This window comes from Solanum stenotomum, chromosome 5 (genome assembly GCF_019186545.1).
Source record: "Solanum stenotomum isolate F172 chromosome 5, ASM1918654v1, whole genome shotgun sequence".
NCBI lineage: Eukaryota > Viridiplantae > Streptophyta > Magnoliopsida > Solanales > Solanaceae > Solanum > Solanum stenotomum.
This window is the reverse complement of record NC_064286.1, coordinates 4,168,168-4,195,074: the sequence shown is the minus strand read 5'-3', so window position 1 is coordinate 4,195,074 and position 26,907 is coordinate 4,168,168. Positions and strand designations below refer to the sequence as shown.

The window sequence follows — 26,907 nt, the reverse complement described above, 5'->3', positions numbered from 1 at the left end:
CTCGTCATGTTTAGAACTTTTTATTGGTAAGAACCGCTTTTATTGTGACACATATTATAACATCTTTTATTTGTAAGAACCCTTCACTACTAAATTAGAACTTTTTCACTTAAATTAAAATTAGTCAAACCCCAAAAGCAAACACGGTAAACAAACATATTCATTATAATCCAACAATGTAGGGGCAACAAAAGTGATTTTTCAGAAATAGCCTTTCTAGCTCCACAAAGATAGTAGGGGTAAAATTTACGTATATTCTACTACTTCCAGACACCGTGGAAAACCAAAAAGAAAAGAAAAGAATTTCTTGATAACTTTTAACCAGATATCCTGAAATTTATTGGTTCCAATTAGATCTCCTAGACCACACTCAAGCATCCTAATAAGCGCAATCATATGACAAGAGGGAATTGCTTGAATGATAAGCACCTCTCACCTCCGATCCTAAGATCGTGGATTCGAGTAAGCAAAGGAGCAACAAATGGAGAGAGCACTAAAAAATGAAAAAAAAAGTTCATATAGTGCGACTATAAAGTTTAAAAGCACTAATTTAAGGTGAGATCTAAATTAATGTATGGTATATAATATGTACATGAGAAAATGGCCTATTCTCTAGAAAACATCAGTCATTATTTCCATATTGTCTAGACATATAACAACTTCACCTCAATAACGCCCAAATCAACTAATCACTGCATTCAAAAAGTTGATCGATAGAACCAAAAATGAACCATCCTCTACGGTTTGATGGTACGACCCTTGTATTGGCCTCGATGGATGACAAAGTCATCGGGAGGTTGAAACTCTTCCAACCAAGTCACATCTGTGAACATCTCCCCATCGACCTCGAGCTCACCTAAAGTATTTAAAGTAAGATTTGTAATACAGTTGAATGTTCATATCCATATAAAAGTTGGCACCAGAGTATTTACCTGGTAGATCCCCTCGAGGAGACCTTCGGAAATAAGTGCAATGACGTCCATCATCAGAAGAGTAGGGTGGAGACAGGATATCAAAAATAGCACAAGGGGTTATAGCTTTGAAACAATGAATATTGCCTCCAGCCGTCGGATACAGAGTAGTTGTCCCACATGGAGCTGTCATCTCACAATCTTTAAAAAGTTTAGCAGGTCTTGCACCTGAAAACATTTAACAGGTAATGAACATAGTAAATGCCAGTTCAACCTTAGAATAAAAAATTTAGCAGTAAAATCATTTCACAACAAACATTGACCCCCAATCAGAAAAAATTCCAGAAGAACACATCCTTCCAGCCAAATGATGCAAATTGTCAGCGTCTATCTGGTAATTAAATCGTAATTACAAGGATCTAGTGTCGAGTATAAATTGAACATATTAGTACTTTCTTTCCATGCAGACAAGATATGAATGGTCACCATTTGTCCAGTTATCAATCTTCTATAAGCAATTTAGTTACATGCAGAACTACTGAAATACAGAATTCTGCAAAATATGTGAATTAATTGTTGTACATTGCTAGTCTACTGAACTTAACAGTGATCATTTATGATACATATTCTAGATAAACTCTCAAATACAACATCTACTCAACTTACCAAGGTACCAACCTAGTTTCAGTCAGCAAGACCTATAGATATCGAATTCTTAAAATAAAGCATCAGAAGGCCAAAACAAAACCAGGAAAAAAAGAGAGGAAACAATTGCATGTTTTTTGAGTTTATCTTAATCACACTGAAATATAATAACAGAGGAAATGTCAATCAAATAACACCAAGTCCAAGTGAAGTAGATAGAGGAAATGTGTTCCTACTAATAAAATTCCATAGGAAAAACCAAGCACTGATGTCGTCTCAAATTAATTGGACATCAAAACATGGCATGAGACAACCCATGTCCTGCAATTAAATGAAGTTTCAAGAAGGAGCATGTTTAAATGTCTATTGAGAGGTACTAGACATCTTTTACCGAAAAATCCATTTCAAATAGTACACACCTTCGGATGGAACTGAAGGACCCGGACTATCGATCCAATCATAAGCTTTCACATGTAAGGAACCATATATAAGCTTGCTTAAAACGGTCATCCCAGGGTGGTTATGTAAAGGAATGATTGAAGAAGGTGGCATGCAGAATATTCCCATCTGTAAGAACATTCAACAGGCTAACGGATCTCAATTATGCAATTTCATATATCTCCTTATAGAAGAGCATCATTACTCTTAATGGAAAAATATAAAGCTGACAGTTCTGCAACACTTACAGTGAAGCTCTCACATTCATGCAAGTGTAGGTATTTGATTGGCAGGATTGGTCGTAAACCCCCATTACGCTCATGCATGGTACCTTTCCAAGTCCTGACAAGTTGTGCCTCCTGCTCAAGACCTACATCAGAAGGCTTGATTTTGTCTGAAACAAAATGAATAGCCGATACACCAATTGCATGAGAATTTCAAGATTAGAACAATATAAATCTGGGGTGTCAGGCAAAGGATTCAACAAATAACCGACACTTTCACTTCATGGTCCCAATACATAGTAATTATATACATGAGAATTTAGAAACTAAGGAAAAGGGTTCCAAAAAATTATTTACATCATTGAACTATGTGATTTTATGCTCTATCTAACAAAAGAATGACAAACATGAAAATGTTTCGGACTTTCAGGAAGGAACAGACTCTTCACAAAAAAGGCTACAAGTTAAAATCAATCCCTGTTTCCAAAATGAGATACTGAACAACTCCAACAACTTGAATAAAACCTGCATCAAACCAAATTGACTTGGCTCAGTCGGCTCAGGTTGCAGATGGAAGAAGGAGATCATCTAGTTCCCAAATTTATCAACCTTACAGAAAAGGCAAAGTTTTATACAGAATCATGAACCTTAATCTCTTCATTTCCTAACAATGCACCGACTCCCCTATTTTCTCTACACATAACTAATAGATCCAGCAAAACTCCTTGTTCCTTCAATCACCCTCCAAGTAGCATAGCAGCTTCACATGGAGAACTCAGATTTCAGTTCTTTCCATAGACTTCTACTCCTCATTCAGTCCACAAAGCCGCTCCCTGCTGCTTTCCAATTCACCCCTGTAATGAACAAGGTAAATCCTTAATACCTATCGTTGGATTAAATAGTACCAGCCTCCCCCTTTTCATCTCTACTTCTTAGCATCAATCTAAACCCCTACCCTCCCCCGAACCCTTCATGATAATTAAGAGTGGAATAAATTTAGAGACTAATTTCAATTAAAAAATTGTTTGTTTTCCTTTTTTTAACAACCAAGAAATTCTAGAGGGTCAGCGGTGCACTGTTCGAAACTCAGTGGATAATGACCCAACCTCTCTACCCTTCTCCACTTAAATATCAAGTTTTTGTTTGTGATAGGGTTCAAGGTTCAAAGTTTAAATTGGTGAAGTGTGCCTAACCACTCATCACAAGTTGCACTCTTACCACTATACCAAATCCTGGTGGCACTTATAGTTTTCCTTTTTTGCACAAAGGAGAAATGAAATAGGGCAACTGGACTCTATGAAATGAATCTTAATTTGATCTATCAGGAGTGAAAACTCTAGATACTTAGGTTTAAGCCGCAAGTATTTGGTTCTTCATTTGTGCTTCAGTTGCTAAAAAATTCTGTGTTGATTTTCCCATCTCATGTGTGCAATAACATCCCATTCGTTCTTTGCAGTAAGTGGCAGTTGTCGTAGCAGAAAACTTAATGGGATGTTTCCACCTTTACATTGTAGCTAGGATATCAAATAAACAATCTGATAAATACTTATAAATAAATAAAAACTATATGAACCAATTATAGGATCTGGACATTCATCTTCAGGAGTTTCTTAAGAGTATTGTAATCACCCAGACACTTCATTAGCCTCAATGCACTTGTGTAAAAAGAGTTGGAACAAAGTTGTGAATATTCTGCACAGATTCTTCATTACAACATACCCAATGTAATCACACAAGTGGGGTTTGGGGAGGGTGGGGTGTAGAGAGAGGTTGTTTCCATTAGACCCTCGGCTTAAGAAGCACATATCCTTCATTCTCAATATGAAAAACTCGCTAAAAAGAGTTACTTAAAAAAAACTTGCTAAAACTTGATATTATAAACATACCACAACTGATAGACATACGGGATTCCCTATAGGCTTAAACTGATTACATACCATCTTACCCAACTCCGCCACTCTGATCCTGGAACAGACGTATCCTCTCAAACAATAGTTTGAAGTCTGTCTAATATTTCAATCATATTCATGATGCATCAGCTCATTAATTTCCTTAAGAATCTTGGCTCCATTTTCCCACCTTCCCAACAAACCTCACCTAATTTTGGTATAACTAGAGTTCAGTTTCTTAAATAATGGTATTCAAGTTGCTTTTTGCCTTTCCTTGCACTAAAATTAAATTAGAAAGTCATTCCTGCACTCAGAGATCTTATAACTCCAGCAGAAGAACCATATTAAGGTTGTTTTCTAACCACCTAAGAGCCCACAAAATGTGAGGTGACTTGGAGATGTACTAGCAATCCATATAAAATCCTACAGCAAGCATTTACGCCTATTGTTACTCAATACACTTTTTAATTTCTTAGGAAGGTAAAATTGTTCCAAAATATTTTATAAGAAAGCTTCACACTAGTCATACCGATAGCAAATTAGCAATTAGCTAGTAGTTTCTCAGATAAAGGGTCATGTAGCTTTCGTTTCAATGATTTTTAATATAACCATCTTTACCTTTACGCTTTCATCTAGACTAGCCTCCTCTCTGCCTATATAGTCCAAATCTCCTTGCCAATCCCACATAGACACTTCCACATCTCCACAACAAAACCCCAAATTTGACTTCTATTCTATTTAAATCTCGATCAGCAACACCCATATTTATTTTCTTAGCTAGTGTGAAGATATCTAGAAACATCGCTTATATTTTCTTCCTGCAGTGTTGGCAAACTTGAACACTGAGACTTTGCTGATTTTCTTCTTCTTTTTGTTAGGGTAGTGGGGATGAGGGGATTTTTAAAACGATAGCATATGTTGAGTTATTCAGTTCGTCTTATCTGAATTTGTTCCTTGCAACATTCCATATTTCAACGTTATTGAGTTACTGCCTAAATGTACCTACAATCTACAAGCTGCTACCATTTAGCTAGTTTAGTTTGCTGGAAAATATCACTTGACTTCAACTTATACCCCATGAGGAACACAACAGCTTGGAGGCCAGTTTGTAATTAGGTACAGAAACTACAAAGAGGGTTTCTTCCAGCCATGAGTGCTGTCTGGTTAGTATCGAGAGAATAATTGGCTGAAATTGTAACGAATATCCTTTGCAATGGAACTTACATCGACAGCTTGCTGTCATTCATTGTATCACAATGGACATGAAGTTCTGCATCAGGGTGAGTGTTGCTAGTGGCTGCCTACAGCATAGCTCAATTCAGTCATGAAGTTAAAGAAAGTTACAAGAAGGGGAAAGAAAAAGAATGCAAGCCTTGGAAAACATCAGGGATACAAATTTGCTTGATTTTGAGGTGCGCCAAATCTCCAAGGAGACTTTAGTTTTGGTATTCCTTAAATATCCTAATTTAGTGTCTTTCACATCAAATTATTTTTATACAGATTGAAGTCTTTTATGGAATCTCCAGGTTTAGGGTACTACTGTATTTTTTCAACATCTTTTGTGCAGAATTTATTTTGGACAAGGTAAATAATTTTATAAATGATGGGAAAATTTGTATACAAGTTGTATACCAAAAGAGAGAACCTACAATTAAATATGGTTCCCTACAAAAGAACAGCAATCCTCTATGAACGTAGAAGCTCTCTCCAAAGAACCCATATGATGGCTAACGGATCAAAATCTCAAGATCTTTGTCTTCTCTCCCTTCTCCTGAATGGCCAATTATGCAATGCCTCCTTCACTGTGCATGGCATCACCCATAATATCCCAAACCAATTAAGAACCAACACCCATACCCATGTAGCCACATAGCAATGCAACAAAAGATGATCTACATCTTCTCTGAAGACTCTAAACATGTAGCAGTAGCACCAACTAACATAGGTTATCTTCCTCTTCCTCAAGTCTTCTACTCCCAGGATCACTCCCCTAGTTGCCAAATGCCAACCACAGTAGCACCAACTAACATAGGTTATCTTCCCCTTCCTCAAGTCTTCTACTCCCAGGATCACTCCCCTAGTTGCCAAATGCCAACCACATAAAGAAGCACACCTTCGTAGGTGCCCAGGGGATCCAAATAGAATGATGATATGGAAAATCTTATTCCTCTTCACTAGCAAGCTCTGATAATGTGATTTGACAGTAACCAAACCATCCCTAATCCCATGCCATCTCCATAAGTCAACAATGTTACAAGAAATATTGTGCCTATATATAAGAATTCAATCCGGCATTGGAATTCCTCCATTTCCCAATCCCAAAGGTTCCTTCTAAATCTCAAATCTCAGTGACCTTTCCCCACATGTGACCCACATAATTGTACTGTCATCTCCTTCTCGCACAATATACTATCTAAGTTGGGGAAAACAGACTTCAACTCACTCTCCCCACACGACTTATGCCCCCCAAAACTTGATATCCATTCCCCACTTGAAAAGAATATGTCCAATGAACTCCTCCAACCCCTTCATAATTCCCCTCCATGATCACATCCAAACAGAGTCGTAATGTCCTAGTCCTCCATACCCCACACCCTCTCCTTGTATCCCATCACACCATATTTCTTTACTACCACTTCCCTCCATACAACATTCTCCTCCATATCCATTTTCTTAGTAGCACCTTTCTGAACACTTTAAGATCATTCATGCCAAGTCGTTCCCACTTCATCAGTGATGTGACAACTTTTCAATTCATTAAATGAAATTTGCTTGTACCATCCAGGGTATTTCATAAGAAATTTTGTTGAAGTCTTTCCAGCTTATCAGTCATGGTGGTTGGGGACATCAATAATGACATGAAGTACATGGGAATACTAGAAATTATTATTTATCCCTTTCTCGACTCTCGGCAAAACCGGGTTGACTCAGTTGTGGATGAGATATATTTTAGTTAATTTATAGTTGACTCAATTTTACACAATCCGAGTTCACAAGTCTGGGACATTTTCAGTGTTTGTTGGGAATTTTTCAAAGATGAAAGCTTGAGGTCCATTCTGAATCCAAACAGCTAACTCGAATAGAGAAGTGAATTGCAAAAAGTTTGTGAAGGCTTGTAAGCATTTGTAGAGATGCAACCTTATCCCTCTATCTGATTGTCTAATGAGTTCAGTGAGAGAATGTCCATTTGTTTAATTAATTGTTCTATTTCTGAAAATTATGTGACTGCGATTTTAGTGTTCAGGTGACCAAATAGCCCTTTGTTTCCTTTCTTTCTTGGTAGGCCCAAGCTCCATCAAGAATAACCATAAACTCAGAGAGACAAAGATTACAAGAACCTTACTCATAGTTCACCATATTTAGGTCCCCAAATAGCCCTTTGTTTCCTTTCTTGCTTGCTTGCTTTTTTCCTCGAAATAATCACTCAGCTCAATCCACACCAAAATCCTTTTCAACCCAAGTAAAATCCCATTTTCAGACACAAATCTCCCAAAAACAATATAAAAAAAACTCAAAGATGCCTGTGCAAATTCGTAAAAGAGTCAACTTCAATCCAACAGCTTAAGACCAATTGTCTTTTAACTTTATATAGTTGGGAACTTGGGTTAGGTTACCCCCTTAGACTCTAATGTCAGCCTTTTGGACTTTGTAAGCTCTTTAGTCATTGCATAGGACTCTGTAAATGAGCTTACAATCTCACTACTTTTGTAACTATCTAACCTGCATCTTCTTGATGCCATTTATACCATCTCTTTATCCAAAAAAAAAAACTTCCATTTAAAATCTTTGTACTTTCCTAATCAACAATAAGAAAGTAGGAATGACACTGAAATATCACGGGCTAAGCTAAATGCAATGGTTAAGGTTTAAAACTGAAATGCATAACCCATGACAGATATTTCCTTCAGCATACTAGGTCCAGAAACAGAGAGTAGGGTGGGGGGTTCGCTTGTTGGCATTGGATACAAAAATTTTGATTTGGATTTTGGTTTCTGGATGAAGAAATTACAATCAAATAAGCTTGGATTGGCTTGGATTTTTAAAGTTTGGTTTTGGATTAATTGGTTCGGATATTTTGGATGTTTGGTTTTGACTTTTGGCATGGCCTCAATTCACTTAATAGTTTGCTTCTTATGATGTATAGCCTTCTGCAGTTAACAAGGATTGAGGCCACCCAGGCTGTGTAATTTCATATTGGACTTAATACTATAATGGGGAAATAGGGTATTAATCTATTGGACCTTTGAGAATTGAACTTGTGATTATTGGGTAAATTTGATATGGGTAGAGCTGAATATCAGGTATAAAAAATGTTTAACCGAAAATCTGTAATACTAAATCCGATATCCAATCCAAAATCCATATATTTAAAAAGTAAAATCTGAAATCTAATCTACAATCCAAAAATCTAAACCAAATATCCAAAAAGTTTGGATGTCGGGTTGGGCCAAACTATGCCCACCCCCAGAGAGCTCAAGTACAAAAACTAATCTCAACACTCATCTGATTCAAAGATAATGTTAGTTTGCTCGACAAGAAAAATATATAACCCATTAATAACACAGCTAATACAACATGTCTGGCTCATTTGCTACACATGCAAGGCTGCACCCATCTTCAGTTTGCATGGTAATAACCAGCAATCCAGCATAATCTTTTCATTTACTTAAAAGGAATGAATTTAATGTTCTCCAACAGATTTTGTTAGAGGGAACTATTTTTTACCAGCGTATTTATGCCCAGAGCACAACCGGACAGTGATTTGTCCTTTTAGCTGATAATACATTTCACCATTTACCCCGGGATGCATGCAATAGTTAAGACCTCAAACTTTTAATATAATACCACCAACAAAGACATCATTTATCAACTTGAGGAAAACTGACTGAAAATTATAGTGTCCAGTCTCTTCTCTTTATAATCAGAATCAATCTCTATACCTTCCAAGGCAGGGGTGAGGTCTACGTACAAACTAACCTCCTTAGACCCCACTTGTGGAACTACACTAAGTATGTTGTTGTTGTCTCTTCTTAATATAAATAAATTCATAGTGCCTGATCTCAAAAATGGTGTAAGAAATAGTCAAGTAAAAGGTTTCCAAAAAGAGAAGGGTGCTAAATCTACTTAATGCAAAAGTAAGAGATTTTATTTTACTTGAATATAAAAATGATTGGCATAATTCTACTCCAACTACTAAGCAAAAGATAAGGAACAAGCAAGATCCAAAAAAAATGTTCAGCTTTTCTGCTGTGCTGTCCTGATGTCAACGTAGTACATTTCCGTATGAAAAGTTGTACTACACCCCCCCCCTCCCCCTCCCCCTCCCCCCAAAAAAAAACAACCTTCACCAACATGTAGAAATAAATAAAGGGCAACCCGGTGAATAACGCACTCCACGTTCTCGCAAGGTACGGGGAAGGGCCACACCCCAAGGGGTGTGATATAGACTGTGTACCCTAATGTTGCTTCCATGGCTCGACTTGTGACCTATTATGTCACACGGAGACAACTTTGCCGTTGCTCCAAGGCTCCCCTTCTAGATATAAATAGAGTAAATGGAACAAAAACCAAATGAATCAACTAAATCACGTGGTTGATTGATACCTATACACGTGTCCAACAATTAAGTACGATTTCAAAAGAGATTGAATTTTTTATGACACCAACCTAAGAGGGAACGGACTTTCTCAAGAGCATCTTCTGATATGGGTCCATTAGTAGAAAGTGATGCTTTACAGGCGTTATAAAGCTTTTGTACAGCTGGCATGTTTATCAAACCGACCACCTTTACCCTGACCGCCTATGCAAACAAACTTGTCTTGTAGTTAACAGCTCGAAGTTAACCCAAGAAATCCTGTCTGAAGGGTCCTCTATTTCTCAGAAGACCCTTCAAGTACAAATTAGGCACAGGCTGGACTTTTAACACAAACAAAAGTGATGATCGTATATCCACGTGGTGCTTAACGGATCCAGCTTTCTATTATCATTGCCACCTACTGAACAGACAAAAACCGACCGTTAAACTCCGCGCTGCAGAAAACAACATAAATTTAGCACTGTAATCCAAATTCAACTATTCGAGGAGAAACTATTTAATACTATACTAAATTCCCAAAATAGAGCTTGAAGCCCTATTAATAGCAAATACTTTTGACACCACCGTTACCAAAAAAAGCTACAGTATCAATCTATACCCAAATATTCCATTCCCAAGAAAAGCAAGTCCATGAAAAACTGTTTTTTTTCTAACAATCGATTTTTCACTAGTAATCCATATTTATAAATGGATTAAAATTATAAACACTAACATTGTTAAAATTATTATTTTGTGTTGGTAAGAGGTAGCAAGTACACAAAAGGAATAGTTGAGGTGTGGGCGGTCAAAAAAAGTTAAAACTAGCTACACTATCAATATATGTTATCCTGTAGCAGGTCACTTACCTTAATTTTCAACTTATTAATTACTATAGACACTTACCAATTACCACTAATTAGCTTTAAATAACCTATTCCTTTAAACCACCATAAATAAACCCTTAGCAAATCACCAAAACAACTGAAAACTCAAAAAAGAACAAAAAGAAACTCAAGGTTTGGGAATTAAGAAATATTAGGAGGAATATCCCAAGCAGATCAATGTCTCAATTGATGCAAAAAAACTCAATGGAAAAACAACAATACTGGCATTCAGTAACCAACAAATCGGAGAAAAACAAAAAGAGCATATTTTTACTCAGTTTCAAGTTTCTAAAAACTGCAAAAACACACGAATTTAACCTTACACACAATCAACTATGCCTCATTTCAGAAGATTGATTTTGGACTATAATTTAATATGGCCGTTAACCTACCACAAAAACACATATATGTGGAGTTCATACGCACACAAAAATCATGAGATAACAGGAAAAGAACATGAATTCAACCTTCCACAAATCAACTATCATAAGATTGATCCACGACTATCATTAATATGGCTGTTAACCTACCACAAAAACACATCTGCAGAGTCCATACGCACACCAAATCATACATAACTATAGCATGAAAAAATCACCGATAAATAGGAAAAACACATGAAATTAACCTTTCACACAATCAACTACACCTAATTTCATAAGAGATTGATCTACCTCAAAAAACACATATCTGCGGAGTTCATACGCACACAAAAAGCATACATAATTATAGCATAAAAAGAAGAAAGAAAAAAAAAAAGCTCCAGCGAAGATTGCGAAAGGAACAAAAAAGGAGAAAATCATACCTTTGGCGATAAAACACAGAGAGATCGCCTGGAGGAAAGAGGAGAGAGAGAGAGAGAGAAGGATTTCGTTCGAGTGAAGATTGTTTTATCTGCGCCTTTTGGGGGTTTTATATGGAGATTTGGCTTTTTTTCGCTTGCCCACTTTGACCACCTGGAATGGTTGAGGTGTGGGCAGCCCAGACACCACCATTATACAAAAAAAGTTAAAACTAGCTACACTATCAATATAGTTTGTCCTATAGCAGGTCACTTACCTTATTTTTCAACTTACTAATTACTATAGACACTTACCACTAATTAGCTTTAAGTAACTTATCCCTTTACACCGCCATAAATAAACCCTTATCAAATTACCAAAACAACCGAAAACTCAAAAAAGAACAAAAAGAAGCTCAAGACACTTTGGGAATTAAGAAATATATGAGGAATATCCCAAGCAGATCCATGTCTCAATTGATGCAAAAAAACTCAATGGAAGAAAATCAATATTGTCATTCAGTAACCAATTAATCGAAAAGAAAAAAAACCGAATAGAACATATTTTTATTCAGTTTCAAGCTACTAAAAACTGCAAAAACACATGAATTTAACCTTACACGCAATCAACTACACCACATTTCAGAAGATTGATCTTAGACTACAATAAACAAGTCCATTAACCTACCACAAAAAACACATATATGCGGAGTTCATACGCACACATAAAACACAAAATAATAGGAAAAACACATGAATTCAACCTTCCACACAATCAACTACACCTCATTTCAGAAGATTAATCTAAGACTATAATTAATATGACCGTTAACCTACCACAAAAACACATATCTGCAGAATTCATAAGCAAACAAACTCATACATAATTATAGCATGAAATAAACAGGAAAACACATGAATTTAACCTTCCACACAATCAACTATGCCTCATTTCAGAGTTAATATCTTAAAAGGTCAGAGAAATTATCTAACAAAGTCATTTAACTTTGTTTTATATCAATAAAATCACTCAACTTAGGTTTTATCTTCAAAATCACTCAACTACATTTATCATTACAATAAATTTAACATGGCAAAATAAAATATTTTTTATGTATATAATTATGGAACCCCATAAATAAATAAAATTATGAAATCTATTTATCATTATACTCGATCCACCCACAAACTGGGTTCATCTAAAGACTAAATACAGCAGCTTCCTCTATATCATCTACTAGCTAATTGGGGATTGAGGTTTAGTAATGACTCCAACTAAATTTGTGGCTTTGATTGAACTATAAATATAATGTGGTATTGAGGTTCTAATTTTACTTGGAAGTTATGGTATTTTAGCTAGAGTTTTGTGATTCAATTAACATTCACACAGCACCAGTTTGAAATGCAGCAAAAATTTTCTATCCCGGAAACACAATGGCCTCGAGCAATTCGTGAACTGTGTCCCTTGAATCATAACAGAGAAAGTTGTTGCGTTGACTACTTGTAACACAATCACATACATATTTAGTTTTAAGATGAACCCAATTTGTGGGTGGGTTGGGTATAATAATAAATAGATTTTATAATTTTATTTAATTATGGGGTTCATAATTATATACATAAAAATATATATTATTTTGTCATGTTAAATTTATTTTAATGATAAATGCAGTTGAGTGGTTTTTGAAGATAAAATATTTAAGTTGACTGATTTTATTGATATAAAACAAAGTTCAATGACTTTGTTAGATAATTTCTCATAATTTAGTGACGTTTTAAGATAGAGAAAAGTATTGAAAACATCCCTAAATTCGGCACGAATTATTAATTTCATCCTCGAACTAATGACAGCCTTAAAAACACTCATTTACTTGATTAACTGAACTTAAATACACTCTCAATCTTGTAACATGAGTGGAATACACTCCTAAATTCTCACCAAGTTTAGGGGTGTTCTGAACACTTCTCTTAGGTTTTTCATTAAAAGCTTCATACTCTTATAAGAGTTTGAAACCACTTGCTATGTCATGTGGTAGATCAGAGGTATATTGAAGGTATATCTAAGTTTATTAGCATTCAAGGCTGTCAGCAGTTCAGAAATGAAACTAATAATTTGCGCAAGTTCAAAAATGCTTCCAATACTTCTCTCTTTAAAATATTTACTCATCATTTCATAAGATTGATCTACCACCAAAAACACATATCTGCTGAGTTCATACACACACAAAATCATACATAATTATACCATTAAAACTTCACCAATAAACAGAAAAAAACACATGAATTTAACCTTTCACACAATCAACTACGCCTCGTTTCATAAGATTGATCTACCACAAAAAACACATATCTGCTGAGTTCATACGCACAACAAAAATCATACTTAATTATAGCATGAAAAAACAAAAACGAAGTTCCGGCGAGGATTGCGAAGTGAACAAAAGCAGAGAAATTCATACCTTCGGCGATGAAATACAGAAAGATCGCCCGGACGAAAGAGGAGAGAGAGAGAGAGAACGATTTCGTTCGAGTGAACGATTATTTTATCTGCGCCTTTTGGGGATGTAATTTGGAGATTTGGTTTTTTTTGCTTGCCCTGTTTGACCACCTGGAAATTATTGCCCTAAGTTTCTGCTCACAAGTAGCATGAAATACCAAATGGGAGAAAATGTCTATATTTTGCAAATGATTTATTCATATTTTCCGTTAATAGTTTGATTCAAAATCAATTAGCGTCTTTTAAATCAAATTTATGTAATTTGAAAATAATAGTAGGTATACTATGCAGATTTTGTTTTTTTTATGTGTGAATGCGAAGACTTATTTTTGATAGACCTTCGATTTAAATGAAGAAAAGAAAAGTAATTTTCAAGGTTGGATAGTTTTGAACATAAAAACTACGCAAGTGAAAATACGATGACAATTAATAAGAAAGGCATTATATACTATATTGAAAGCAATGGCGAAGCCAGGATTTTCAATAAGGGGGTTCAAAATCCGAAGGAGTAAACATACGAACTAGTCTAAGGGGGTTCGACATCTATTATATACATCTAAAAGAATAATTTTAACCATGTATATATAGTAATATTTTCCGCCATGCTGGCTCCGCCCCTGATTGAAAGAAAGAAACAATAACAGTAACTAACTATCATAATTTTTTAGTTGGTCGATGAAAAATAATTAAAGGTTGATTGGCATAAAAAATTGTTACGGAACTTAAAATGAACGTGTTGTGGTTATTGATGAAAGATAAATAAAAAATTAATGTGTTTTCTCTTTTTTTTATTTCTACTTTTTGTCGTTAAACCATCTCGATCATGAAAAAGGGCGTGGACAGCCAACTTATACTTACCTGGCAAGTTGAAGCGGTTGTGAAGATGATCTATCGATCGGTAACCGACTCTTATTTTATAGGATGCTTTCGGTGATGAGATAATATTTAGGTGTAAAGTTACATTGTAATATTAGAAACAATTCACATTCTATAACAATAAAGAAAAAAAATTGACAAATTTCTAAAATTATAGTCAATCTCGCTATATATATTTAGTTGTCACTCTTAATAAATCCAAATGTACCCTTGAACTCTGCGAAATGGTTCATTTGCATTCATTCATTTGCTTGAGTATGAATAACTCCCTTCGATATTTTAAGTCGCATTCATGTTGTTTGAGATTTACGGAAAATAATTAGTATTTTGAAAAGAGTCTTAATAATAAGATTTCCTCATAGATCTGACCAAATTAAATGCTTTCAGATATATCCATGAATGTGTGAATCTCAAATTCATGGAGAGATATATCGAATATGTTGCCATGGAGAAGCAAAAAGCTTAATTTCTTTATTAAAGATAGTCGTTCTTCTGAATTTGTGTTGTAGATAAGAGATAATGTAATACAATTTCATATTTTGTTAACTTGTGAATTATTTTTGGACTTTAAGTCTAAACTAGCAACAAGAACTATGATGTCACAATTTCAATTAAGTTGGGATTAGCTATATGAATCTTCATTGACCATATTGCTCCATTTAAGACATCACTCTTGAATATAGAACTGATCTTGGAAATGCAGTTAAGTTTATGGATCACTTGTGATTTGTGGCATGGAGGGATAAAATTTGTGAATGTGATTTATTTATTTGAAAAAAAGAAGTACAATGTTTAGGTTCTTTTTAGCAAAATATGATAGAAGTTTTTAATAGATGCATAACAAACAGTTCTCCCTTTTGTTTTCTCACCTTGATAAGTTTTTTATGTTGCCCAAGCCTCAGATCCTATGTGGATTTATGTATCACTAAAGTTAAACTCTAGTGTAACATCTCGCAAATTGAAATAACTAGGAAGAAGACAAGAATTGGAAATAGTGATTTTAGGAATAATGAAAATCTAGAAATTCGTTTGACTTAAGAATGAGTTTTGGGTCAACTTCAAATGATCATAACTCCTAGCTCAGGATGAGTTAGGTGTGTTTCCAGATACCGTAGAAAAGATCGTTGAATTATCTTTCCAACGTCGCCAAGTTTGCGCGATTCCGAAATCTTATAAGTGAGATATGCCCTTTGGAAGTTGGGCTGTTTAGATAAGGAAAGTTTAATCCGGATTTTGGAAGGGTATTTTAGTCTTTTCCTTACCCAATTGTTTTAATTCGTTTTTAGGAGTTTTTGGGTAAAATCAGATTTTAGTCAATTTAGAAAAGTTGAAGTTCACGCTAGGGCTTGGAGAAAAGAGGAGAAAGGAGAAGGAAAATCAAGAATCGTCAAGAACGTTCGAGTTTGATTGTGGATTTCGCCAAGGATTCAATCCTACGAGGTATGTGAGATCACATAGAGTTGAGTTAGTTCACCCACTCTCCAATCATGATTCAATTCAGTGAAGTTATTAGATTTGAAAGTAAATCATTTGAGTTCTTGATGAAATTCGTTTGAATTCTTGTGGGTTGTGTTGTTGGAGTTTTCTTGAGATTTGAATCATGTTTTTGGGTGTAATTTTGAGTTGAATCTGTTATATATTGAGGGTATAAATGTTTCCAAGTGTTTGGGGAAAGAACTAAGTGAAATTAGAGGGTTTAGAGATGAAAAATGGAGAAGAAAAGTTAGGGAACACATTGGGAGGGTCTTGGGGCGTCGCGCCTCTCAGAGCCCCAAAGAGGAGCCCCAAAGAGGGGTCTCTGAACTTTGACCTCTGGGGCACCGTGCCAGCCAGAGTGCCGCAAGTCAGTTTCAAAACTTCAAGGGTTGGCGCCCCGTGCCTCTTAGAGCGCCAGGGACGCCAATTCTTCCCATTCTTTCCCCCACCTTTTCGTACTAGTTCCTTAGCAACGTACCTATGTTTTCTAGTTGATTCCAACACTCTAAGGTACGTCTAGACATCATGAAATCATCCATAAACATGAGATCATGAACCTTGAATCCATAATTCAATTCAAGGAATGTTAAGAGTCAAGTCTAGAAGTTAAGAAGCAAGTTAAGCGAAATTTCATAAAGTTTTCAAAAGTTTTTCACAAACGTTTTAACTTTGTTCTAAGACTTAAGTTTCAAGTTAAGAAAAGATTAAAAGAGTTGAGTTCATTTCTCCAAAAGTTTATATGGGAACTAAGTATTCCCAAAAGTTAAGTAATGTTTTCACATTTGAACAAGAAAGTGAACATCGATTCCAAGAGAACTTTTAAGCTAAGTTTTGAGTAATTATCTCAAACCAAAGAAAAAAGTTTGTTATAAAAACATATGAGCTAAGTATATTGTGGGAGTACTATTGAGCACCGATATGGGGATGCGAGTTCATATTAACTCAAGTCTCCATAAACCATGTAGCCATCATGGGTAGTAAATGATCATACTTTTTAGATGACTCCTTAAGTTGGTTTTTAGCATAGACTAGTGGATCCACTTAGTTAAGGCGTTCTATATGACAGCAAAGTATATGACAGTTCTGGCAGCGTGGGCAAGACGATGTATCACCATTTAGGCTCATAGTGATGGTTGTCAGTTAGGGAATCTCCCACATAAACTATATTACTTTATTATATGAGTAAAGTTGAGTTATTATTGCATTTTCTTTAACGAACTAAGATGTTTTCCACTGGTTTACAAGCTTTCTATATATTGCATATGTTTTATTGATTTATGTTGAGTTAAGTTATTCAGGACTTGAGTAAATCCAAGATAAGTGTTCTTTTCAGATTCTTTTCAAGCCTATGTTGTGTTTATCATTCCAACTCGCATACTCGTACATTCAATGTACTGATGTCAGTTGGCCTGCATCTTATTATGATGCAGATATAGGTAACCAGGATTATCACCCAGCGCCTCGTTGATCTAGTTGAGCACTGAGAGTCAGTTGGTGAGCCTCATTGCATTCCGGAGGACTCCTTTTACTTTGCTTTTAGTATTTCATTGTTAGGATGATCGGGGGTCTTGTCTCGACATCCCTCTTTGTTTTAGAGGCTTCATAGACATATAGTTATAGTTCTTTAGTCTTATTTATTTCAGTTGCATACGTTTAAGACTTGAGTTGCCATTATTGGCTAAGACATTATTCCTTAAGTTATGTATGAGTTATATTGCTTATGTTTTAGTCTTCCGCTTAGTAAGTAAGCTAGGCCAAGGGTTCGCTTGGGGCCAGCAAGGGTTTTCAAGTGCCAGTCCCGCCCAGGGTGTAGGCTCGGGGTGTGACAACTTGGTATCAGAACACATAGTTCAAGAGTCCTAGGGAGTCTATGAAGCCGTGTCTGTAGAGTCCTAGTTATCGGTGTAAAGCGCACCAAATCTACAATTAAGAGGCTACAACATTTAAGAATTTTTCTCACTTCTTTCACACTCATTTCGTGCGTAGAGTTTGATCTCTAAAAAGTTTCTTTCTAATTCGTACTTGCGCGTGTTTTTCAATTAATCATGCCTCCACGAAGAGCTGTCAAAGGTCGTCCTGCTAGGCGTAATATTGAGGAGCAAGAGTTACCAAATGCACCTGAAGTGAAACCTCAAGGGGAAGTCTCTAACGTTGAGTTTAGAGAAGTAATAAGGATGCTAAGTCAAGTTGTGACTAATCAGGTTGGGCAAAAAAGAGAGGCTCGATAAGAAGAGGCTGACACTTTGAGAATTCATGAATTCTTGAGGATGAAACCTCCAAGCTTCACTGGTTCGAGCACTACCGAGGATCTAGAAAACTTTATTGAGGAGCTGAAGAGGGTATTTGATATTATGCACGTTGCCGATGTTGAGCGAGTAGAACTAACTGCATATCAATTAAAGGATGTTGCTAGGACTTGGTTCGATCAATGGAAGAAGAATCGAGTTGAGAATGCATCACCTGCGAGGGCTTGTTTTGAGGAGGCCTTCTTGAGGTGTTTCTTCCCCCGAGAACTGAAAGAGGCTAAAGTACGAGAATTTCTTACCTTAAAGCAGGAGTCACTAAGTGTTCATGAGTATAGGTTGAATTTCACCCAACTATCATGTTATGCTCCAAAGATGGTTGCGGATATGAGGAGTAGAATGAGTCTTTTTGTTGCTGGGTTATCCCGTCTGTCAAGTAAAGAGGGCAGGGCAGCTATACTAATTGGGGACATGGATATAGCGAGGTTGATGACTTATATGCAACAGGTCGAGGAAGAAAAACCGAGGGACAAGAAAGAGTTTAGAAACAAGAAGGCTAAGACAGGGAGTGAATCCGGGCAACAGAAAAGTAATGTGAACCATTCGTCCTTTCAGCAAAAGCAAAAGGGACCTGCTCTATCATCTGCTAGTGCACCTGCACCCAGAAACAAATGTGAGTATAATGGTCAGAATTCGCAGAACTTCAGAGCTAGACCTGCAAAGTCTCAGGGTAATGTGGCACAAGGAGGTAACTGGGTTCCTGGATGTGCTAGGTGTGGTAGAACCCACCCAGATAAGTGTCGTGATGGCCAGTCAGGTTGTTTCAAGTATGGACAAGAAGGTCACTTCATGAAAAAGTGCCCTAAGAACAGGCAAAGTAGTGGAAATCAGGTCAATAGAGCCCAATTTTCATCAGTTACTCCACCAGACAGGGCTACACCTAGAGGAGCTACTTCCAGTACGAGCAAACCGCCTCTACGCGATCACTGGTCACCAAAAGCAAGAGAACTCTCCAGATGTTATCACTGGTATGATCAAAGTCTTTTCTCTTGATGTTTATGCTTTGCTAGACCCAGGAGCAAGTTTATCTTTTGTGACCCCTTATGTTACAAAATAATTTTGATGTTCTTTTTGAGAAACTCTGTGAACCCTTTTGTGTTTCTACACATGTTGGGGGGTCTATTATAGCTAAGCTAGTTTATCGTGATTGCGTTATTTCCATCAATCATAAAGACACCATGGCTTATTTAATTGAGTTAGACATGGTAGATTTTGATGTCATTCTAGGTATGGACTGGCTTCATGCTTGTTATGCCTCTATTGATTGTAAAAATCGAGTTGTTAAGTTCCAAATTCCTAATGAGCCAGTCTTAGCGTGTAAAAGTAGTTCAGCAGTGCCTAAGGGTCGTTTCATTTCGTACCTTAAGGCAAGAAAGTTAGTTTCTAAGGGTTGTGTCTATCACTTAGTCCGAGTTAATGACTCTAGTGTTGAGATACCTCATATTCAGTCAGTTCCTATAGTAAAAGAGTTTCCAAAAGTCTTTATAGATGATCTACCCGGAGTCCCTCCTGAGAGAGAAATAAACTTCAGCATAGACATTCTTCCTGATACTCGTCCCATCTCTATTCTGCCACATAGAATGGCACAGGCAGAGTTGAAAGAGCTTAAAAAACAGTTAAGAGATCTGCTAGATAAATGTTTCATTCGACCAAGTGTCTCACCTTGGGGCGCTCCGATCTTATTTGTGATGAAGAAAAATGGTTCCCTTAAGATGTGTATAGAATACCGCCAATTGAACAAGGTTACCATCAAGAACAAATATTTTCTTTCGAGAATTGATGATCTTTTCGATCAACTTCAGGGTGTTTCTTGTTTTTCTAAGATTGACCTCAAATCTGGCTACCATCAGTTGAAAGTAAGGGAGTGTGATATTCCCAAGACAACATTCAGGACCCGTTATGGTTATTATGAGTTTCTGGTCATGCCGTTTGGTTTAACCAATGCACCCACGTGTTCATGGACCTTATTATGTTTGTTATAGTTTTAATTGATGACATTCTAATCTATTGGAGGAATGAAGAAGATCATGCTAGCCATCTCAGAATAGTTCTTCAGACTTTAAAAGATAAGGAGTTATATGCTAAGTTCTCTAAATGTGAGTTTTGGCTTGAGTCTGTGGCGTTCTTGGGCCACATAGTTTCCGGTGATGGAATTAGAGTTGATACCCAAAAGATAAAGGCAGTGTAGAATTAGCCTAAACCCACATCTCCAACTGATATTAGGAGTTTCTTGGGTTTGTTTGGATATTATAGAAGGTTCGTAGAGGGGTTCTCATCTATTTCGTCCCCTTTGACCAAGTTAACTCAGAAAATAGTGAAGTTTCAATGGTCTGAAGCTTGTGAGAAAAGCTTTCAGGAATTGAAAAAGAAGTTGACTACTGCCCAAGTTTTGACCTTTTCAGAAGGTATGCAAGGTTTTGTGGTGCATTGTGATGCGTCTAGAGTGGGTTTGGGTTGTGTGTTAATACAAAATGACAAAGTTATAGCTTATGCCTCCAGACAGTTGAAAGTTCATGAGAAAAATTACCCAACCTATGACTTAGAGTTGGTTGCTGTGTATTTGCTTTGAAGATATGACGTCATTATTTGTATGGTGTTTATGTAGATGTATTCACTGATCACAAGAGTCTTCAGTATGTGTTTACTCAGAAGAGCTTAATCTCAAGCAAAGAATATGGTTAGAATTACTCAAGGATTATGGCATGAGTATTCTTTATCACCCAGGTAAGGCTAATGTTGTTGTTGATGCTTTAAGCAGGTTGTTTATGGGTAGTATCGCCTATGTTGAGGAAGAAAAGAGAGAGTTAGCGAAAGATGTGCATAGACTTGCACGCTTAGGAGTCCGACTGATGGATTCCACAGAAGGAGGCGTAGTGATGATGAATGGGGCCGAGTCTTCATTAGTGTTAGAAGTGAAAGAAAAGCAAGATCAAGATCCTATTTTTCTTGAATTGAAGGCAAATGTTCATAAGCAAAAAGATTTAGCTTTTGAACAAGGGGGAGATGGTGTATTGAGATATCAAGGTAGATTGTGTGTACCAATAGTGGATGGACTCCAAGAGAGGATCATGGAGGAAGCTCATAGCTCCAGATATTCCATTTATCCGGGTTCCACAAAGATGTATCGCGACTTGAGAGGAGTTTATTGGTAGAGTAGCATGAAAAAGGGCATTGCATAATTTGTTGCTAAGTGTCCGAATTGCCAACAAGTTAAAGTAGAGCATCAAAGTCCTGGTGGTTTGGCCCATAATATAGAATTTCTGAAATGGAAGTGAAAGATGATTAATATGACTTCATCACGGGTTTACCAAGGTCTCGCAGGCAGCATGATTCGATATGGGTGATTATTGATAGAATGGCAAAATCAATCCACTTTTTACCGGTAAAGACTACCCACACAGTAGAGGATTATGCCAAGTTGTATCTTCAAGAAGTGGTTAGACTTCATGGAGTTTTGATCTCTATTAATTCAGACAGAGGTGCGCAATTTACTGCACAGTTTTGGAAGTCATTCCAAAAAGGCTTGGGTTCAAAGGTAAACTTAAGTATTGCATTTCATCCTCAGACAGATGGGCAAACAGAGTGCACTATTCATACCTTAGAAGACATGTTGAGGGCATGTGTGATTGATTTCAAAGGTAATTGGGATGATCGCCTACCTCTTATTGAATTTGCTTACAACAATAATTACCACTCTAGCATCCAAATGGCTCCTTATAAAGCTCTTTATGAGAAAAGATGCATATCTCCTATTGAATGGTTTGAAGTTGATGAAGCTGGGTTGATAGGACTTGATTTAGTTCATCAAGCTATGGAGAAGGTGAAAGTCATTCAAGAGAGGTTGAAAATAGCGCAGAGTCGTCAGAAATCCTACATTGATGTTAGGAGAAGGGAGTTAGAGTTTGAGGTAGATGATTGGGTATACTTGAAGTTTCACCCATGAAGGGTGTTATGAGATTTAGTAAGAAGTGGAAGCTTAGTCCCTGATATATTGGTCCTTACAGAATATCCAAGAGGATTGACAATGTAGCTTATGAGTTAGAGCTACCACAAGAGTTAGCAGCGGTTCATCCAGTATTCCACATCTCAATATTGAAGAAGTGCATGTTCGATTCTTCATTAATCATACCAATCGAAGATATTGGGATCAAGGATATGTTGTCTTATGATGAGATTCCTGTTCAGATTCTAGATCTTCAAGTTCACAAGTTGAGAACAAAAGAGGTAGCGTCAGTCAAAGTTCTTTGGAGGAATCAATTTTTTGAAGAAGCTACTTGAGAAGTTGAGAAGGACATGAAAAAGAGATATCCACATATCTTCGAATCCGGAGAAGTTCCAAATTAAGGTACTTATCATTTTCTTGGTATTTATTTATAAGTTGGCATGTTGTTTTTGCAATTGTTTGTTGGGTATTTGAACTGAATGGTTGATATTACACCCTTAGCCTAGTAAGAGTAATCTCATTCGACGATGAATGTTCCCAAGGGGGAGATATTGTAACATCTCTCAAATTGAAATAACTAGGAATAAGTCAATAATTGGAAATAGTGATTTTAGGAAATAATGAAAATCTGGAAATTTGTTCAAGTTAAGTTAAAAATGAGTTTTAAGTCAACTTTAAACGACCATAACTCCTAGATCAGGATGATTTAGGTGTGTTTCCAGATATCGTAGGAAACATCATTGAATTATATTTCCAACGCCGCTGAGTTTGCGTAATTCCGAGTTCGTATGAGTGAGATATGCCCTTTGGAAGTTGGGATGTTTAGATAAGGAAAGTCTAATCCGGATTTTGGAAGGGCGTTTTAGTCTTTTCGTTACCCAATTGTTTTAATTCGTTGTTAGTAGTTTAATTGGGGTAAAATCAGATTTTAGCCAGTTTAGAAAATTTGAAGTTCACGCTAGGGCTTGGAGAAAAGAGAAAAGAGGAGAAAGGAAAAGGAAAATCAAGAATCGTCAAGAACGTGCGAGTTTGATTGTGGATTTCGCTAAGGATTCAATCCTATGAGGTATGTGAGATCACATAGCGTTGAGTTAGTTCACCCACGTGCCAATCGTGATTCAATTCACTGAAGTTTATTAGATTTGAAAGTAAATCCTTTGAGTTTTTGATGAAATTCGTTTGAATTCTTGTGGGTTGTGTTGTTAGAGTTTTCTTGAGATTTGAATAATGTTTCCAGGTGTAATTTCGAGTTGAATATGTTATATATTGAGGGTATAAATGATTCTAAGTGTTTGGGGAAAAAATGAAGTGAAATTAGAGGGTTTAGATATGAAAAACGTTGAAGAAAAATCGGGGAACACCTGGGGAGGGTCTTGGGGCGTCGCGCCTCTCAGAGCCCCAAAGAGGGGTCTCTGAACTTTGACCTCTGAGGCGCCGCGCCAGCCAAAGCGCCCTAAGTCAGTTTCAGAACTTCAAGGGTTGGCGCCTCGCGCCTCTCAGAGCGCTAGGGACGCCAGTTCTTCCCATTCTTCCCCCACCTTTTCGTACTAGTTTCTTAGCAACGCACCTATGGTTTCTAGTTGATTCCAACTCTAAGGTACGTCTAAACATCATGAAATCATCCATAAACATGAGATCATGAACCTTGAATCCATAATTCAATTCAAGGAAAGTTAAAGAGTCAAGTCTAGAAATTAAGAAGCAAGTCAAGAGAAGTTCGTAAAGTTTTCAAAAGTCTTTCACAAACGTTTTAACTTTGTTCTAAGACTTAAGTTTTAAGTTAAGCAAAGATTAAAAGAGTTGAGTTCATTTCTCTAAAAGTTTATATGGGAACTAAGTATTCCCAAAAGTTAAGAAATGTTTTCACATTTGAGCAAGAAAAGGAACATTGATTCCAAGAGAGCTTTTAAGCTAAGTTTTGAGTAATTATATCAAACCAAAGAAATAAGTTTGTTATAAAAACATATGAGCTAAGTATATTTTTGGAGTAGTTTTGAGCACCGATATGGGGATGCGAGTTCATATTAACTCAAGTCTCCATAAACCATATAGCCATATGGGTAGTAAATGATCATACTTTTTAGATGACTCCTTAAGTTGGTTTTTAGCATAGACTAGTGGATCCACTTAGTTAAGGCATTCTATATGATGGAAAACTATAGGACAATTCTGGCAGTGTGGGCAAGACGTTGTATCACCACTTAGGTTCATAGTGATGGTTGTCGGTTAGAAAATCTCCCACATAAACTATATTACTTTATTATATTAGTAAAGTTGAGTTGTTATTGCATTTTCTTTAACGAACTAAGATGTTTTCCATTGTTTTACAAGCTTTCTATATATTGCATATGTTTTATTGATTTATGTTGAGTTAAGTTATTCATAGTTGAGTAAAGCCAAGATAAATGTTCCTTTCATATTCTTTTCAAGCCTATGTTGTGTTTAGCATTCCAACTCGCATACTCGTATATTCAATGTACTGATGCCAGTTAGCCTGTATCTTATTATAATGCAAATATAGGTAACCAGAATCATCACCCAACGCCTCGTTGATCCAGTTGAGCACTCAGAGTCAGTTGGTGAGCCTCCTTGCATTCCGGAGAACTCCTTTTACTTTGCTTTTAGTATTTCATTATTAGGATGACCAGGGGTCTTGTCTCGACATCCCTCTTTGTTTTAGAGGCTTCATAGACAGATAGTTATAGTTCTTTAGTCTTATTCATTTTAGTTGTATACGTTTAAGACTTGAGTTGTCATTATTGGCTAAAACAGCATTCCTTAAGTAATGCATGAGTTATATTTCATATGTTTAAGTCTTCCGCTGAGTAAGTAAGTCAGGCCAATGGTTCGCTTGGGGCCAACAAGGGTTCTTGAGTGCCAGTCCTGCCCAGGGTGTAGGCTCGAGGTGTGACATTTAGAACAATCTCACATTGTTAACGAGCCTAATGTAGAGTACTGTGGCTTCTCTTAGCAGTTAAGTGGGAAGATGGAGATCTTCTGAAGATGAAGGATGGTCACAATTAACCACTAGTGAAGAGGAAACTCTTAATTTCAGTTCTGTTGCAAGTGCACATAATTTGTATGAAGACAGTGTAATTGACCGGACAGAAGATGTACGGAAAAAGTTGAAAGTTTATGTGCATAAATGGTGTTGAGGTTTTTTTTCCTTGAACCCTTCTTCAGTGCCATTTTAAATCTGTTTCCTTGACATTTCTTTAATGAACTTGCAATGTACATATACAACCCATGCTCGTTGATGCTACGTTAAATAATAGTCCCTTTTTGTTGTACCAATAGGTTCAAGAAGCTCAGAAGGCATTATCCGAGAGCAGCAGACCTGAAGTCGAATTAATTTTAGGTGGAACAACTCTTCCTACACCTAACGACATGTTTGAATTACTGTTGTCTAAATCTGTAGCCTATGATTAAGGCATTAGCTAAAAGCCAGTCATCTCTGGCGAAAAACAAAGGAATCATCCAGCTAGCAGCTGCAACATTATTTGCTTCAGATGAATCACATAGTGCTAAATGGGAAGCACTTAACAGTGCTGAGAAGATACTGAACACGTAAATGCTGGAGACACAAGCTAGAGTCTTGCTGCTCAAATTAGTGATCTCTTAAATAAAAGTGCTTCCGTTAGTTCACAGGGAAATAATAAGATGGATGCTCAACGGGGGCTTTTTACTCTACAAGATGCTCTGCTACTCACAGTTGTTGGATATATATTGGCAGGTGAGGATTTCCCATCATCTACTGTTGGTCGTGTAACACCCCTAAATATTAACCAAGAGTCGCATGTCGATTTACCATTGGTTAATTACTACAATATGTTTTACTCTCATTTTAGGAACTTGAAATGTTGTGATAATTGCTAGCTTGGTTAACATAAATTGTGATCGTAATTTAAGGGATTGTGATGGGGTGTTTAGGTAATATTCTAATTAGAATTATGTATAACTTTAAAAGGAGACGAGGGATATATATATATATATAGGTGTATATGTATGCATTTTGGGTAGCACACAAATTTTTGGGCAGCACCTTTGAAGGACAGCTGCCCAAGGGATAAACATCACTTGTTTGACTATATATTTTCACCCCTCCTTTAGTAATTTCATTTTTCTCAAGCCTTAGACCCTTAGAAACATATCTAAACAGATTGTTCTTCAAAATCACAAGAGAAAACTTGGTTCTTTTGGCTGGAATTCGAGACACACACTTCTTTTTGGTAAGTGAAGAAATTTGTTCATGAGCTGGGTAGTGTTTGGTAATTTATGCATATCTCATCCTCTAGAACTCCGTTTACAGTGAATAAATATGATTTGGAAATCTACTTCGTAGAACTACAACTTTTATGTTTATGTAAAACTCTGATTTAGTTGTTATGGAATCGAAATATGGGACGCAACATAGGACAAGTTCTGTCTAGATTTTGAAATTTGAAATCCTGTACGGACAACTGTT

The 26,907-nt window shown here is 36.5% G+C and overlaps 3 protein-coding genes across 5 annotated transcripts in view; 2 read left to right on the top strand and 1 right to left on the bottom strand.

Annotated features, from left to right (window-relative positions):
* LOC125866233 (cytochrome P450 CYP72A219-like) overlaps positions 1-26,907 on the top strand; it is a 221,818-nt gene that overhangs the window by 21,923 nt on the left and 172,988 nt on the right. The gene's annotated exons all lie outside the window — the stretch shown is intronic.
* Positions 1-26,907, top strand: part of LOC125866255 (60S ribosomal protein L11-1) — a 60,491-nt gene that overhangs the window by 8,214 nt on the left and 25,370 nt on the right. The gene's annotated exons all lie outside the window — the stretch shown is intronic.
* On the bottom strand, positions 508-13,966 carry LOC125866251 (plant cysteine oxidase 4-like). 3 transcript variants are annotated; one of them, XM_049546588.1, is made up of 6 exons: positions 13,807-13,966; positions 9,775-10,103; positions 2,243-2,388; positions 1,976-2,123; positions 933-1,139; positions 508-856 (listed from the first exon to the last, which is right to left on the bottom strand). In XM_049546588.1, the coding sequence occupies exons 2-6, from the start codon at positions 9,872-9,874 to the stop codon at positions 738-740; spliced, it is 720 nt and encodes a 239-aa protein (XP_049402545.1). In that variant the 5' UTR covers positions 9,875-10,103; positions 13,807-13,966; the 3' UTR covers positions 508-737. The 3 variants fall into 3 exon arrangements, with proteins under 3 accessions (XP_049402545.1, XP_049402546.1, XP_049402547.1); XM_049546589.1 differs by having other exon boundaries at positions 9,775-10,100; positions 13,807-13,952; XM_049546590.1 differs by lacking the exon at positions 9,775-10,103 and having other exon boundaries at positions 13,807-13,926.